This window comes from Pyxicephalus adspersus, chromosome 5 (assembly GCF_032062135.1).
Source record: "Pyxicephalus adspersus chromosome 5, UCB_Pads_2.0, whole genome shotgun sequence".
NCBI lineage: Eukaryota > Metazoa > Chordata > Amphibia > Anura > Pyxicephalidae > Pyxicephalus > Pyxicephalus adspersus.
The window spans coordinates 122,242,350-122,257,790 of record NC_092862.1 but is presented as its reverse complement, the minus strand read 5'-3'; the positions used below and the strand labels follow the sequence as shown (position 1 = coordinate 122,257,790).

The 15,441-nt window shown below is 37.3% G+C and overlaps 1 protein-coding gene across 2 annotated transcripts in view; it reads left to right on the top strand.

The window, feature by feature from the left end:
- LMBR1 (limb development membrane protein 1) overlaps positions 1 to 15,441 on the top strand; it is a 78,008-nt gene that overhangs the window by 33,421 nt on the left and 29,146 nt on the right. For both annotated transcript variants that reach the window (XM_072412597.1, XM_072412598.1), the window contains exons 6-9: positions 8,343 to 8,469; positions 9,666 to 9,734; positions 12,030 to 12,094; positions 14,836 to 14,908. In XM_072412597.1, coding sequence (XP_072268698.1) covers positions 8,343 to 8,469; positions 9,666 to 9,734; positions 12,030 to 12,094; positions 14,836 to 14,908 — 334 coding nt within the window. The remainder of the gene's footprint in view (positions 1 to 8,342; positions 8,470 to 9,665; positions 9,735 to 12,029; positions 12,095 to 14,835; positions 14,909 to 15,441) is intronic.

Here is a 15,441-nt window from a genome sequence, read left to right as displayed (position 1 = left end):
CGGCTTTAGGTACTGGTAGGCTAGTTTTATAGCCTTCCACCGATCTGTAGAAGAATACATGTCAACTTTGATAGTTTTTATAACTAGATTAATTCCCTGATACTTTATTCATAAAGTTTCACAAATGGAGATTTTGATGTTTACTAAGGTATCGCACTTGCTGACCACAGTATTTTTATTTAGTTGTAGCCAGTTTTCATATTTACTAGACCAAAAAAGAGCAAATTTTAGCTTGTTGTTGGGGTTTGCATACACTTTAAAAAACTAATGTGTCGTTAAAATGGTCAATACTTTCCTGAAGAATAATGATTACAGAGCTTACCACTAGAGGGCATCTTCAGGAGCAGCATGGTGGATCTCATCTCGACCTATTGAAGACATCGATGAACATTCTGCTTTACACAGTAACGATGATGTTATTTATCCAATACACTTACATAAAATCTAGTTGTGTACTTCTAGTCTTCCCATTTTTGATAAGCTTTAGGCAGGTTGCATGTCTCTTCTCAGCCCGGGAAGGCAAATTTTGCTAATCAGAAAAGGGAATGGGGGTAGAACTGAATCTACTGTAAGAGTATTGTTGCTACCTTATTATTTTGGATGAATTCACTGTAAATAAATTAAACTTTAGAGCAGCCCATTAATTTTTAAATATGCTGAACAAATAGTTCTTTCAAGTAGTATTTTTTTTTTTAAATTACAGAATCCTACAGTAATCGCTTTATTGCTTAGTATTTGCAATGTGATGGTGTGTATGTAAAAAAACAAAACATTTTTATCTGTTTGCAGTCCCTATATCAGTTTAGTAAATCTAGAAACAATGTACACATCTGGTAAATGGGTATGAATATAAATTTCTGAAAGAAAATATTCCAAGTAGCGTAAATGTACAACAAACTATAGAGTTCAGTTATCTGAAAGGATCTCAGAAAAGCCATTTCTTGTAATTAGCCTGCAGTCCTGCTTAGAATGAATATGGCTTTGTGATACTGGGCTTTCTCCAATAGAAGGCAAAGCCTTAGTCTGCCCAATCCTGCCATCAGGAAAGTGGCAGATCCATGCAAATTGGGGACTTAACCGGCAAACCGAGTTGCAATCAAGGTCTGTGGATCCTTGGACATGCTAGACAAGAGCCAGGAAAGCTGACTTGTCAAAGGAATGGATTATGACAAGACAAGGATTAGGAGTGATTTGTTATCAGAATAACAGATCCAGACAGGTCCAATGTATGGGTTGGACATAGAATAATATAGATCAGGTATGTGGATCTTTTCAGAAAACTATTGCTCGGGCACTAGCATGTTAAGTGTTTTTTTTTAGACTTGCTACTGCTTGATCTCAAAAGTATTCTAGAAGATTCCAGTACAGTATTTGGTCAAGCAAATGGCATTGGAATACAGATTAGACACTAGTATGGCAGCAGTCAAGAACAAAGTTGCAGGTACAGAATAGATTACAAAAAAGTTTTGCTTGTATAAAAACATAGGCAAGTTAAAAAAATTATATAGGCAAAACATAGGCAAGTAAAAAAAAAAATTAACTTTCCTGTACCTTTTCTATTCTTACTGTATGACAAATTGGCACTTTTTTTTACTTTCCCTAACAAGCTACCAGTTCTTTAAATAGCCAGGGAAAAGTTGGGTATTGTGCAGGTAAAATAAACTAGCAATATATCATCAATAGCAATGTTGACATGTTTAAATCTGCACTCATATCATTTCATTGACAGTAATAAGAACCCACATATTGAACATTTTTATTAAATTCGATGTGAGACTGCTGTTTTCATTACACAGTTTTGGATATGCAGAGTGGCATATAAATGTATTGATTCACAGTCATTAGAGACTATATAACTTTAAGTTCCTCAAATCCTTCATAGTTATACTTTTGAACAAAATAAAAAAAGAAAAATGTTATACAGATGTATGAGAGGCAGCAACAATTCTTTAACATTGGGTCTTTTTGAAGAGAATAATGTGGCAGATCAACAGATTCAATGAGAGCAGAGTCCTTTTGACCTGACAGCTAACCATGCAGACTAATATTTCCCTGTACTCAGCGCAGACATTTAATCACCAGCTAAAGCAACAGAGACAGGTGATGAGCATGTCTGTTTGCTCTCCTTTTTTCTCCCTTAGAATAACCAGCACCTGCCCTTTATTTTCATATTCCTTTTTAGGGCCTACATTTATCTTTTCTAGATGATGGAAAATTTCTTACTGCCCAAATGGCTTGCTAAGCAAACCTTAACCTAATGTTACTAAGAGAACTCTTTTTGTAGCAGGCAGACAATGGCCAAGATATTTATTTTCAATGTGCCATGAATTCAGACATTTTTCCCAGGCTTTCTGGATGGGCGGAGGCATAATGTATTAAGTTCTGTTTACACACCATCCACCGGGTCAAGATGTTTGAGCTGTGTGGTATTTGAGCGTTCATCCCCATGGAAACTAAAGGCATTAGTTCTGTTCATTATATTTTAGTCAATAAAGACCTGCAGTGGTATTGGTTATCAGCATTTTACAATGTTATTTTTTACAATGTTAATGGTGCAATTGTTAATGTAACCTGGTCACCTATTTTACCAGCAGCACTACTCTACTCAAAGCAAGAGAGAAATTAATGCCATCCTTTTGGATTAGCAGTTTGACAATGTTCTCTCACAAGAATTTTGCTAGGTGTTCCTTGAGAAATGAGCAATTTGTAACTTTCAGGTCTTTTAATTGACGTTAAAGATCTCTTTGGCTATCTGTAAGGGAGACTGACCAGCATTGTAAGGTGCAATCTTCCCACTGATGTGAGCCATGGATTTAGTAATTATAGTAGGAGGTTCCTTGAGACCTGAAAGTCATTTTAAGTAGCCCCCACCAATGTTCAACCCAGACATTTTTTTTAAGCTGGGTGGGAAGAAATTGTAGGCAGGTGGCAGCCATTTTTTTTGTGACCTACCTCTTCAGTAACCACCCAGCCAGGTAGTTACTGAAAAGTGCCAGGTGTTGCTCCCTGCTAAAAGGGGACTTTGGGACTGATCAGGCACATTCCTAATGGTAGTGCATTATGGACACGTATCGCCTGTTCTTTCCAACATTGTAAAAACTTTTCATTTCTCATAATTTCCCATCCCATGTGCAGAAATGCTGCCCCAAACCAGCAAAGAACTCTCTTCATGCATCATTTTTAGACGTATCCATTAGTGAACAAGTTGCTTTCTCATTCACATATTTTGGATTCATTAGTTAAAACACCTACTGCCATTTTTCTGCACACCATTTATTGTGTTTTCATTCATATGGAAGTTGCTTGACCTTGTTTCCATGTTAGATATATGATTTTTGTTATATGGTAAACTTGACAAAAAAAGAAACAAAATTATAACAAGCCAAAGTAAAACAGAGACCCAAAACAAGTCCTCTGTGTAACAGGAAACATGGAAGGTTCAAGATGAACGTGGGAAAAATAGATGTGCTACGAATCTTGTGGAGTCCTTCCAAAGCACCCAGACTTTCTTAACAAGTCTACATTAATACCACTTCTGATCACATTTATCCAAACTTTAGATGAGCGTTCCATTGTCTGAGCTGTGAATGTTCCACTTGACATCTTACATAGGAAAGTCAGAATGAGGGGTCTTTACCTGCTGTACCAAATTTTCTTGGCTGCGCACTGTATTTTTGGTGCATATTTCTTGGTGGTTCCTCAGTAGGAATTGAAATTTCTGCCAGTGAGACCTTGTTGATGTAGTAATACAACCCCCATATGTTGTTGCTGTTCTCAGTCCTACTATCTTATAAGATTTTTTTTTTTTTTTTACAACTTAATAGCAGAGCATGGCTTTTCCCTGACCAGTTCATTCCTCTTATTTATCTAAATATGTTTCACTGGCATCTTGTCTTGTGGACCATTCATTGATGTTGTGCAAAGGCAAATAGTGGACACATAGAAAACTCAAAATTAATATTCGAAGTGCCGAAAACATTTGCATAGCGTTGTATGTTCAAAGTATCATTGCTATAAATACTATTTTCTATGCTCACTGATATGACCCTTTCACAACCAGCTCTGCTCTGGAATTTTTACCACGGTTTTGGTAAACCATTCTTCCACATGTTGCTTGTTGTGGCTTGTGCACTAGCAAATCTCCTGCCTGATGGTGCTTTCATTGTTGTGATACTAATGCCATTTGCCATAGCCTACAGCATGGGGGTCAGTGTTGCATTTTTCATATTTCAGTTAGGTAACCATTGATAGCAATTATCTTTTAGCTGTATGCAATGGAAATGCTTATCAACAATTTAATGTGGAACTTTTTCCACTGACCAGAAACCGTGGTAAAAGGACCTCCTTATGACAAAAGTGTACGTGGAGATTCCTTCTCTGACCTCCAGGTTTAAGTATTCACTACAGTAACCACTGAGGCAAAGGCATGTTTCTCTACTGGCCAATAGTATAAAAATGCACTACAATACTCCTTCCCTGGTTATCATTATTTTGCATTTTATAAATGTGGATGAGCATTAGTTGCATGTAGGGTCAGATCTATGCAGACATTATAGCTGAGCCGCATCCTTTGATCATTTATTATTATACCTATAACTTAGTGATCCCTCTAATGTGCCAATGTAATATATTTATTTGTGCAGAGATAAACCTGAAAATAAATCATAGTATACATGGTAAGGGATAGTATGGGAGCTAAAAATATAATAAATGAGCAAGGTTTAGGTTGTTTATTGCAGTGCAAATAGTGTGATAATATGAAAAGGATGATTAAAATTTGGTACCACAGACAGATTCTTTTTTTTTTTTACTAAATACCCCAGGTTGTATCTGCTCCAATCTTCCTATATTAAAAAAAAAAAAAGCAAATATCACGTTCTTTGCTGATATATAAATATGCAGACATTTCTGTAGTGGCTGCGTAACAAAACATCTCAGAGCTTCCTCATGCAGTAAGTAAAATCAATTGTAGTCAGGTGTCTATAATAAGGTTGTTAACCTCATCAAGGATTTCCGCTGACTTCAAAACTCTGAGCCAGAAGGTCGAGTGCTTGGATATGTAACCGAAGACAGTGTGAACAGTCTAATTTATGGAAGCCTGTCTGGCTTTAATTTGGTCTTTTTCTTTGCCTCTGATGCCACTCATTTCTGCTTCAACATGATATCAACCCTTTGTCTGTACACCTCTGCTCTGTAGCTAAGATATAAGGTTTTATTCTACAATTTCCTCTCCCTGAGTTCCATTGTGCCCCAGCGCTACTTGCCGCATAGCTATTGCACACACCTGGAGATTGTAAAGGTTTCCCTATTTGTCATACTGCCAAGAATAATCAAACTCCAATGCGTATGCTTTTTATATATTGACTTCCTTTAGATGGATAATGTGACGATGTTTTTAAAAATCATTGACCGGTCTTCTCATCTTCACTACTTAATGTGACCTGTGGTCTGTTAATCGGCTTTGACATGGGGCTCCCAGGCTATCGAATGGTGGGTACGGGTGATCCAAATTGCATGGCGATGACCAAGTCCGACTGGTATGTGCATATGACATGGATGGCAAACACCCATATTGTAAGTGGAACAAAAGGGGCAATAAAAAAGTGCTACATATATGCCAATGAGACTTCTACAACCAATTTCTCTTGCTAGTCATTTGATATCTATATTATTATTTATTACCTTGGAAGTCTTTGTCTGTTGAATTACAGCCATGCTCTAGAGATAATCCGTTTTGTGTGGGTACCTTCATGCGTTTGTAGTGCAGATATGTACAACTCCTTTTAGGAAGACTAGCAAAAAGTAAAGCATTGACATTTTCCTTAGCGATCAAGTCTTCAGGCATGGTCTATGTCTTGTCTTTGTTTTATTGGTTCAACCCAATTGGAAATTCACTTTGTGCAGGTTGAAACTTTAAACTTTTGTCGGAGCCATCAGTTTTGAAGTACAATCAGTGACTTTGTAAAGTTATCCTGGAAAATAATTAAATGAACTATGATAAAGTCAGAAATTTCTACCTTTCTTCTGAATTTTATGGAATCAATTCAGAAGAAATTTAAAAAAAAAAAAACCCCATCAATGGGTTTCGAAAGAAGATGATACACCAACATTTAAACTTATAAGTCCACATTTTCACAAATGAAAGTTTTCAGATACCTGCCCTTAACCCTTTGAGTACCCCACCTGTTCTCTGATCTGACGACCAACTCTTTCTGTATGGGCTTGCCCCTTCTGCTTCTCAAGTCTTCATCTTGGTCCTAAAATGGGACAATTACCTCATTTCTATAACAAATGGGGCGAATCAGGAGGTGGCATAGTCCAGTGTGCATCTACTGTGATTTTCATGTATGGTAATCTCTGCTTTTCCATTTTATTACATGCTTAGTCTGCATTAGTTATGCATTTGCTTTGGTTTCTCTCATATGTATTGCTTAACTGAGAGAATCCTCATTTTTGTGGGTTTAACCTGCAAGTAGTCTGCACATTTAAGCTATTTGTCAATCTATTTGTATTTATATTCATGCTAGTTTGATTAAGATTTCATTATGCTGAGGCTTAACTGAATTTATTCTTTAACTGCAGTTTTCTGTTACACCCTGTTAATTTTTCTTAAAGCTTTGCAAGCACCTATTGGTTATAGGGAACTTGTATTATTTCCATTAGCCACAAGAGGGCTCTGTAGACTTTAAGAAATGCTTGTAGGCTGATAGCAGTATATAATGAAGATTACCTCACCATACCTGTGTAACGCCTGGGCTTGGCTGGGTGCCACAATTGGCCCTTTGCCAGTATCTTCCATTCACTTGATTGGAATCGCAGATACAATTTGCTAATCCACTTTCTCAGCCTGAAGAATCAAAAATGCAATCCATCTTTTAAAAATGGCTTTTTAAAACTATGACGTTATCAGGGTTGGTTTATTTATTTATTTTGACCGAATTTTGGACTTCATACAAACTGTTTTTTATTTTCGAATCAGTTGCCTAAAATTAACTGCACTAAAGGATACACAGGGGCACTGTACATAAAAGTTAAAGTTGCAGCTTCATACCATAATACTTTGTGTATTATTTCATCTTAAAGTGGAACTAAACCTGCAATACTTACCTGTCCCAGATGCCTCCCAGGGTGCTGCCATCTTCTCTGATCTTCAGTCATCCTGATTGGCTAGGCTGCCTGCAGTAAATGTTTTTCCCTGGTACGCCTAGAGGAAGCCGGGATTGCCGGGGATCCTAACAACTAAAGCTGAAGCTGCAGTGATCAGGCAGGTAAGGCACATCATTGCAGAAGGGACGTCACCTATGCCGTTCTGCAATAATGTCCTGCCTGGTCTTAAATTTTTAGAAGTAGAACTTGAAAATCTGCTTTAAATGAGTGGGAAAACTACAGACATTGCTAAAAACTACTAATTTTATGCCAGAGAACAAATTGTCACCTGTGAGGGTTCAAATGCCAGGGATTTTAGTGTAACCAGTGATGGGAACATTCCAGGGAACGTAGTGTGAGGGGAAAACTACCAGAAAACATAGTGTGGCTAGTAAGGGAAGAGCTGCCAGAGAAAGTTGTGAGGCCGTCGTGCCTGCAGGGTACATCTGCATATAGCTCTTTACTGTGCAACCTTTTCTTAGCCTAATGGGCTCAGATACAGAACTTTACTTTGTCTAGGAACCTGCAGATCAGCTTCTTTTTTTCAGAATCTGATTCAGAACTATTTAAAAGAATTCAGGTAATAGTAGACATAGATTGGCCCCCAAGTAGGTAGATAGAAGGTAATTACCAGTTTAGAGCAATTCATTAAATTTGTGTTTCAATATATTGTAACAATATACAGGTTTCCAAAGCACATCCAACATATTGCTTCTTACCTGCTTGCTATTAAAATCACTCTTGGTTGGGGGTCTATTAAAATCTAACTCTAATCTAAAAAAGACAACAAGCCACATTTAATTTGAAGTGTCACAGGGAAACACTAAACAATCGCCACCAGATTCTTGTTTGTAGTGGACCACTACAATAACTTTAGTTTTACTATCTCTCAAACAGGCATCCATGTGTCTGTTTGTATAGCTTCCCATTACAACTGTTTTGGTTACAACTGTAACATTTTGGATTACCTCCCTCTTTCTGACTTGTTGAACACAGTCAACATTACAGATAATGAAGGTGAATTGGGGATACTGATATAAGTAGAAACCTTGCAGAAGTCCCAAGTCTTTTCCCTCAGACCTAGGAAAACTTTTGGTGATAATTGCACTTTAAATTGCTACTATAAATGAAGCCTGAAATGTATTCATTGTAATAGTGCCGTTAAACTTATAACCTTCTTTTCATTTGTTTACCAGGGAATAAAAGCTCGGATTTTGGAGACTGTTGTCATGCTTTTTCTCCTGGCACTCCTTATCTTTGGCATTGTGTGGGTGGCATCGGCATTGATTGACAACAGTTCTGCAAGCATGGAGTCTTTGTATGGTAGGGCTCTGACTTTTTCCTGGACTGGTTTTTCTTGGTGGTCACACCACATGCATGAGGATCTTTTTATTTTACTGAAAACAAAAAATGCCCCTACTAAGTGGTAGCATTGTATACATTTCAAATGCCTCTCTGTAGTACTGTATGGGTGGTTTAAAATTGCTCCAAATTATCTAATAGTTAATGTACCTTACCCTGTGATATGAGTTTTTATTATCTGGTGAAAAAATATGAGAAAAAAAGAATGCGAGGTTTCCCTTATACATGTTTTTTTATTAACCTATGCCTTAAAGGTGGCTTTGTTACCACCATATAAAAAGTTAGATGGCTCGGGCAGGTTCAGACCTGGTTTATAACTGTGCGATCCCGCACAGCTCGGTTGGTCACTCGCATCACAGTGCTGGTAGTTAAATAAGCAGCATCTGCACACTGACAGCTGGTGGTAGTGAACATCACTGTTCTATGAAGCTGCCACTGGGAGACACTACTTGTACCTTCTCCGGAAAGGCAGCATGAACAGTGCTCAACCCAGAGATTTTTTTTTAAGCTGAGTGGGAAGAAATTGTAGGAAAGTGGTGGCCCCTGCATTGTGACCCAACTTATCAGTAACCACCCAAAAACAGCCAAGTGGTTGCTGAAAAGTGCTGGGTGGTGCGCCTGGCCAAAAGGGGCTGGGGAGAATACTGATGAAGAAGTGGTAAATGCACCTTGGCCTAATAGGAAAAGGAGTCTAAGCTAAACATCCCATTTCTGAAAAAACAACTTCAATTGAAACCCAAACTTGTTTACCATTCCTTGTCCTCATGTTTGGTATAAAATGACCAGTGAACCCAAAGGCACTTTATTTTAATTTCTAAAGAATAAGATCATCTACAAAAGATGCTCTATTAGGCACTTTATGGCAAAGTGAAGCAAAGCTATTTTTCCTGTTATGTTTATTGCTGTTTATATCAACTTTTGGGAGATTTGCCCTGATTTCCTGAATCAGTGACCTTAAACATATTATTGTGAATAAAAGTCTCTCTCTGTAGTATATTCCTCATATACACATATTGCTAAAAAAAAGTAGTGTTAAGAGTATATAAAAAAACCCTCTTATAAGTAAACTATTTTTGTAAATTGACCCCATTTTATTTTTATAAGATGTATCAGTCTCCAAAAACATGTATTAATCATACCTAATTTTTACCTTCCAGATCTCTGGGAATATTACCTTCCCTATTTATATTCCTGTATTTCATTGATGGGATGTCTTTTATTACTCTGTAAGTAATGTCTGTATGTTTTTTAACAGATATTTTCATCCATATTTATTGAATTTAGACTCAAATGAAAGTTGTTCTTAACCTTTCTAAGTCTGCAGTTTCAAAAGAAAAAATGCCTGTTGATTGTACAATAAAGGTTTTAGTTTAAGCACTTTTTATTGTGGGGTGACAGCTTGTGCTTCTTCATTGTCACTCTGTAACATGAACCTCTAAAGGAGAATATTTGTTCCTACAAATGTAGGAACATTTGTCCGCAAGCATCAGGATGCTTGACTTGCAGGGAGAGCTAGGGCAGGTACATAGACAGGAAGTGGTTGACAAAGTTTCAGGAGATAAGAAGTGCTTTAGCAAAACTGAATGTTCTTCAGGTAGGGTTTAGGTCTACTTCAATTACTTGAAAGTTTTGGGGATGCCCTGTACTTAAAGCACATTGGTATACAGCTAACGACAATATTTTTCCTATTGTACTTGGTGAGTTACTAATATGACAGAAATATATACATGCCAAGTATCCTGTCACTTTACTGGCTGCATGCTTATTCCAAATCATTAACCTGCTTAGCAGTTTTGAAACAAATATGAAAGAAAGATGCACTTCCAAAAATTAGTCAGCAATGAGATTTTTTTCATTTTTTCCATGATGGTTTCCCCTTTTTAATAAACTTTAAAACTTCACTCCTGGCTTTATAGGTTCCTAATATACTTGCAATGAACATTAAATAAATATTTTAAATTCAGGTAGTTATAACTGAAAGCTGGTCCTAAGCAGATGAAATATTGTTCATTATTTGTACAGGGGCCATTTATGCTACTTGACTTCTTCATTTGAATTTGTTGTCTACCAATAGAAGCTTAATTCTACACCAGTTGGCAATAACTATCCATTTCACTGTGACCAGCGAATACTGCACCAGTACATAAAGTTTTTATTAGATTAGTACAAGGGCCCAATATTGAAGAAGAAAAAAGAATCCATGTATACATTGTTTTAAATTTCTGTACAGTATGCTTGTGCCACGATTCTGGGCGCACATCAGAATTACCAAGCCTCATTTTTCAAAGAAAGTGTCCATTTCGTACAACAAATATAAAAAAATTAAAGGATACCTACCCCTAAGTATAGTTCTAAGTAATGTGTCATGTGACTTGCACATTTTTACACGCTTTCTATGAGATCAGAGCAAACACTCAATTTACAATCACTCAAACTCCCTTCTTGTAAATGAAATAGAGATGTCTGCCAGCATGACAGTATGGTGTTTTTTTTTTTAATGAATTGAAAGTCTTGCACTGTGAGAAGGATCAGTAAAGCATAATCATTACTACACGTTGACCTCCAGAGGGGATTTTTTTTTTTTACTAAACTCTCTGATACTTACCCTATGAGGGCAACATCTGGGCCCAAAATCTTGTAGTGGGACCAAAGCTCACAGCCTGGCACCAGTGTCATTTGATTGCCATTTGCTAGGGATCACTAAAATTGTCAGGTTCATCATTGGAGCCATGATATCTTTACAGATGTGAGCAGGTTAATACTGAACACATGAAAGAGTCTGGGGACATCATGGTGAATGTTATGCTGCCTGATGCATCCAGAGTAACTTGTGGGGGTCACAGACCTACACTTGCTAGCAAATGTTTTCCTAACTTCTATTAGGTACTGAGAATAAATCTGCAGTTTCATTGTCAGACCTTTTATGCTAGTGCAGTGGGGGGAGAGTTCCTCCTGGTGCAGGATAATGTCCCACCCACGTTCCTGGATGACGATGAAATTGATTCTATTGGCTGACCCTCTCATTCCTCAAAACTAAATCTGAGACCTTCTGGGACATTATGTATGGGTGCATCCAACTACGCCAAGTAGTGCCACACACTGTCCAAAAGCTCACTGGTGCCCTGTTACTGGGAGTCGACCCCCTTTCCCCCCCTTTCATTTGGTTCTCAATGAATTACACATGCGCTTACATATATGTATCCTAAGTTTCCTAAGATGGACACTAATCTTGATCTGTCCAAAAATGAAACATAATTAAAACATACATGACAAACTGTTTAAAGGTTTTACCTTTAAACAGTTCGTCATGTATGGATTATAAAAGAAATCTGATATTGAATCTGAAATTTGCCTTTTGTTAGTGTAAGTAGTTGTTTGTAAAAATGTTATAGTTTTGTATTCATTTGAAAAAAATGTAATTTAAAATCATGCATATTGATTCCTTAAACATGGTACTAACCATATATCCGTATTCTGTGTTGGTCAGCTGAGCTTGATTGTGTTGTTTCTCTCTTTTATAGTGTGTACACCTGTTGGACTTTCCAGAATGTTTACAGTAATGGGTCAGCTTTTGGTTAAACCAACGGTACGTGTGTTTTTTTGGTTGTTATTAAAGTAATTGTAACATATACAAGTATATAATACATACCACAGTGATCACAGTATTTCCTGACAAGGCCTTCATATTTCTTTGTTCTCTGAAAGATACCACCAGATTTCAGTCATCATTCAGTCATCATTCAGAACAGTTTTGCTGCTGTATATCTAGTTTGGTTTCTTGATTTGCTGTTTAAGAAACTTAGTTTGGGCACCCAACAGCCCTGCATTTATTTTGGATATATACTGTCTTTGTGATATTAGTTGTAAGGTATTTTTTATACATTAGTACATTGCAGTACAGTATACAGACCTTTTAGATTTACTGCGGAGCTCCAATGATTTATTATCATTATTATTTTTTTTATTTCTTGTCCACCCCGTTTTGATTAAAAAATTAGATTTCACCTAACCCACTCCAATGCTGTTCATGGTGTTCTTTTTGGACCAGCACTGTTTTATTTTGGACAGTATGACAATGTCAGTAACTCAACCACTTGTTACAACTGATGTGTGAGGAAAAGCATTTCTGAATGCACAAATTTTGAAACATGAAGCAGATACAGCGGCACCACATGCATTTGCCACTTAAGAACAAGCAGCTGAGGCTAGAGTTCACATGGGCTTACCAAAATTGGACAGGGGAAAATTGGAAAAACACTTCCTGATCAGAGGAGTTTCAATTTCTGCATGAACATTCAGAATTTTGCATGAACAACAAGCTTGTATCCATCCTGTCTTGTATCAATATTTCAGGCTGATGGTAGTGATTTAATGGGGGAATATTTCTTACTTGAAATAGTAGAAGAGGGTTTTTACTTTGGGCGTCTTAGTATCAACTGGACAACATTTAAATGCCACAGCCTACCATCGACCATGTTCATCCATTTATGACTGCATTTAACCCATCTTCTGATGGCCACTTCCAGCAGGATAATGTGCCTATCACAAACTGGTGAACATGATAGTGAGTTCACTGTGTTCAAATTGCCTCCATAGTCCCAAGACCTCTAACCAATAGAGTGAGTGCCTTTGGAATTTGGTGAATTCAGAGAGATTTACAACTTGGATATGCAGCCAATAAATTTGCAGCAGCTTCCTTTAGTCACTATGACTAAAGTCCTGGAGGAATGTTTCCAGCACTTTGTTAAATCTCTGCCACAAAAAGTGTCAGGGCTGGAGTTCTACTTTAAGGAATCCTTGTACTTCAGAAAACCTTACTGTTTTGTAATACCACACATGCAGTACTAAAAAATAATGAAAACTTCAAATTGGGTTTCATACATGACTTCTGGCTTTTTATAATCCTATACAGCACAAGGCAAAGTCATCTAAAGCTTTTTAGGTCAAAGAAAGATATTTGCCAGAATATTTCTCCGTATGCCACATTTTAGCAGAATGCAATTGTACTTTCGTAGTTGTGATTGTAATAAGATGCTCTCTGTAAATAAAGGTCCTGCTTAAACTATGCTCTAATAATTATTTTCCAGTTAATTACTGACAAACTGAAACTCTGAGAGTGACAGCCTCAATTAAATGACAAAAGGAAGATTTTTTTTCCTCTAAACTGCCCTAAAAAATTCTTGCTTGTCCTGTTTCAACACTTTAAGTCAAGTAGGAGCGCACGGTTGTGAGCCATTCACTCTTCACTCTGAGACTCTCCTTGTTCTGTTGGATGGGCTGGGAATTCCTCTGACATTCCTTGTGCGCTCTCCATATTCTCTTTCTGTTCTCTCTGCTTCTGTCCCAAGTCCTCAGTCCCATGAACCTGTGACCTTTTTTCTGCAACTTTCCTTTTATTATTCCTCACCCTAATGTTTTCTTGACAACGCCAGGAGATGTGCTCCTATTTTTTTTTTAAATCTACATGCACAATTTTTTACCTCTTTCTGTGAGACTTTAGTAGAAAAACTGCTTATTACATGTTCTGTGTTAAGTGTTCCTTTTAGGGTTTAAGATAAACTCAACTGCTTGAATGTATAGCTATACCTCTAGTATTAGGCAGGCTTCAAGGACTACTTGCTAAACAAACCTTTGCTTGACCTCTACTTTTTGTTAGGTATAGTTAATTTAAAGAAGTTGTCTTGTGTTGTACAATTTGTTTTGTTTGTTGTTGTGCAAGGATGTTTTTCGAAAACATTTAGGCTACTTACGTATGTGCAATGGTTCTCGTCTGATAATCAGCAGATTATCGGACGAGAATCTTGCATGTGTACAGTGCTCACCATCCATCATCCCAACCACCGTCCTGGCGGATCCATGGACGTCGAACAATCATAATGCAAGTGCAGGGGAAAGAACGCAGCGGGGTGCGGCTCTCCATAGAACAGAACTGTGCTGTATGTACAGCGCCTTTTCATGCATCGTGTAGTTGTTTGTTGTTGGAAAGGACCATCAAAGATCCTTTCCAAAAACAATTATTGCATGTGTGAACCCAGTCTTATTTTCCTGTTTATAAATGACACTTTATTATGTGTTTCTGTCTCTTACCATTACCTCCAAGACAAGCTACAATCGCCTTGATCAATACCTCGTGCTCCATCAGGACTGGCAGTGCAATAATGACTGGCTCAGGCTTGTAGAATTAATGTGGCTGTAAATTGGTGTTTGTACACTGACACTGAGATCTTTGTAGACAAAGCCTAAAATGTTTTAAAAGCTCTGGAGTTCATATTGAGGGTTTAAGTTGTATTGTTATTAACATTTTCCTAAATTATTCTCTTTTTTTAGATCCTTGAGGATCTTGATGAGCAGATGTATATCATAAGTTTACAAGAAGAGGCTCTACAACGAAAGCTAAATGGTATTTCACTTCTAACTTTTTTCATTCTAATGCAGTCATTTAAGTGCAACTTCATCTTTACCTTAGCTTTTCTAGATTAGATATTCAAGCAGGGCATTGCAATATTAAGGTTTAATTATTTATACTTTTACAGGGTTTCAGAAATACTCTTTATTTCCAGAGTAAATTTTGCTGGTAGTTGGTGTGTTGTCAGTGTTCAGCTTTCTATGGTTATCACATGGCAGTGAAAATGGAAACGAATGGTAGGGCTCATCTCGGGTGAGAATCTGACATGTGTTTACAGTGGTCACTCAATGTCATTCAGGCATCTATCCTGACATCTATGACATATATTGTACCCATCTACAACTGTCAATGAAGCCGGGTGCTGCTTGCTCATTCTCCCCCCTTCCCTCTCTTCACAACAGAATGGCGGTGATCATATAATTCTTATCAATTAATTCCTTTGTTACTGGAAACGATCAGGAAAGATTGTTTCCAGCTATGAATATTGAACATATGTAACCTTTCTTTAACACTTTAGCACTTTAAAG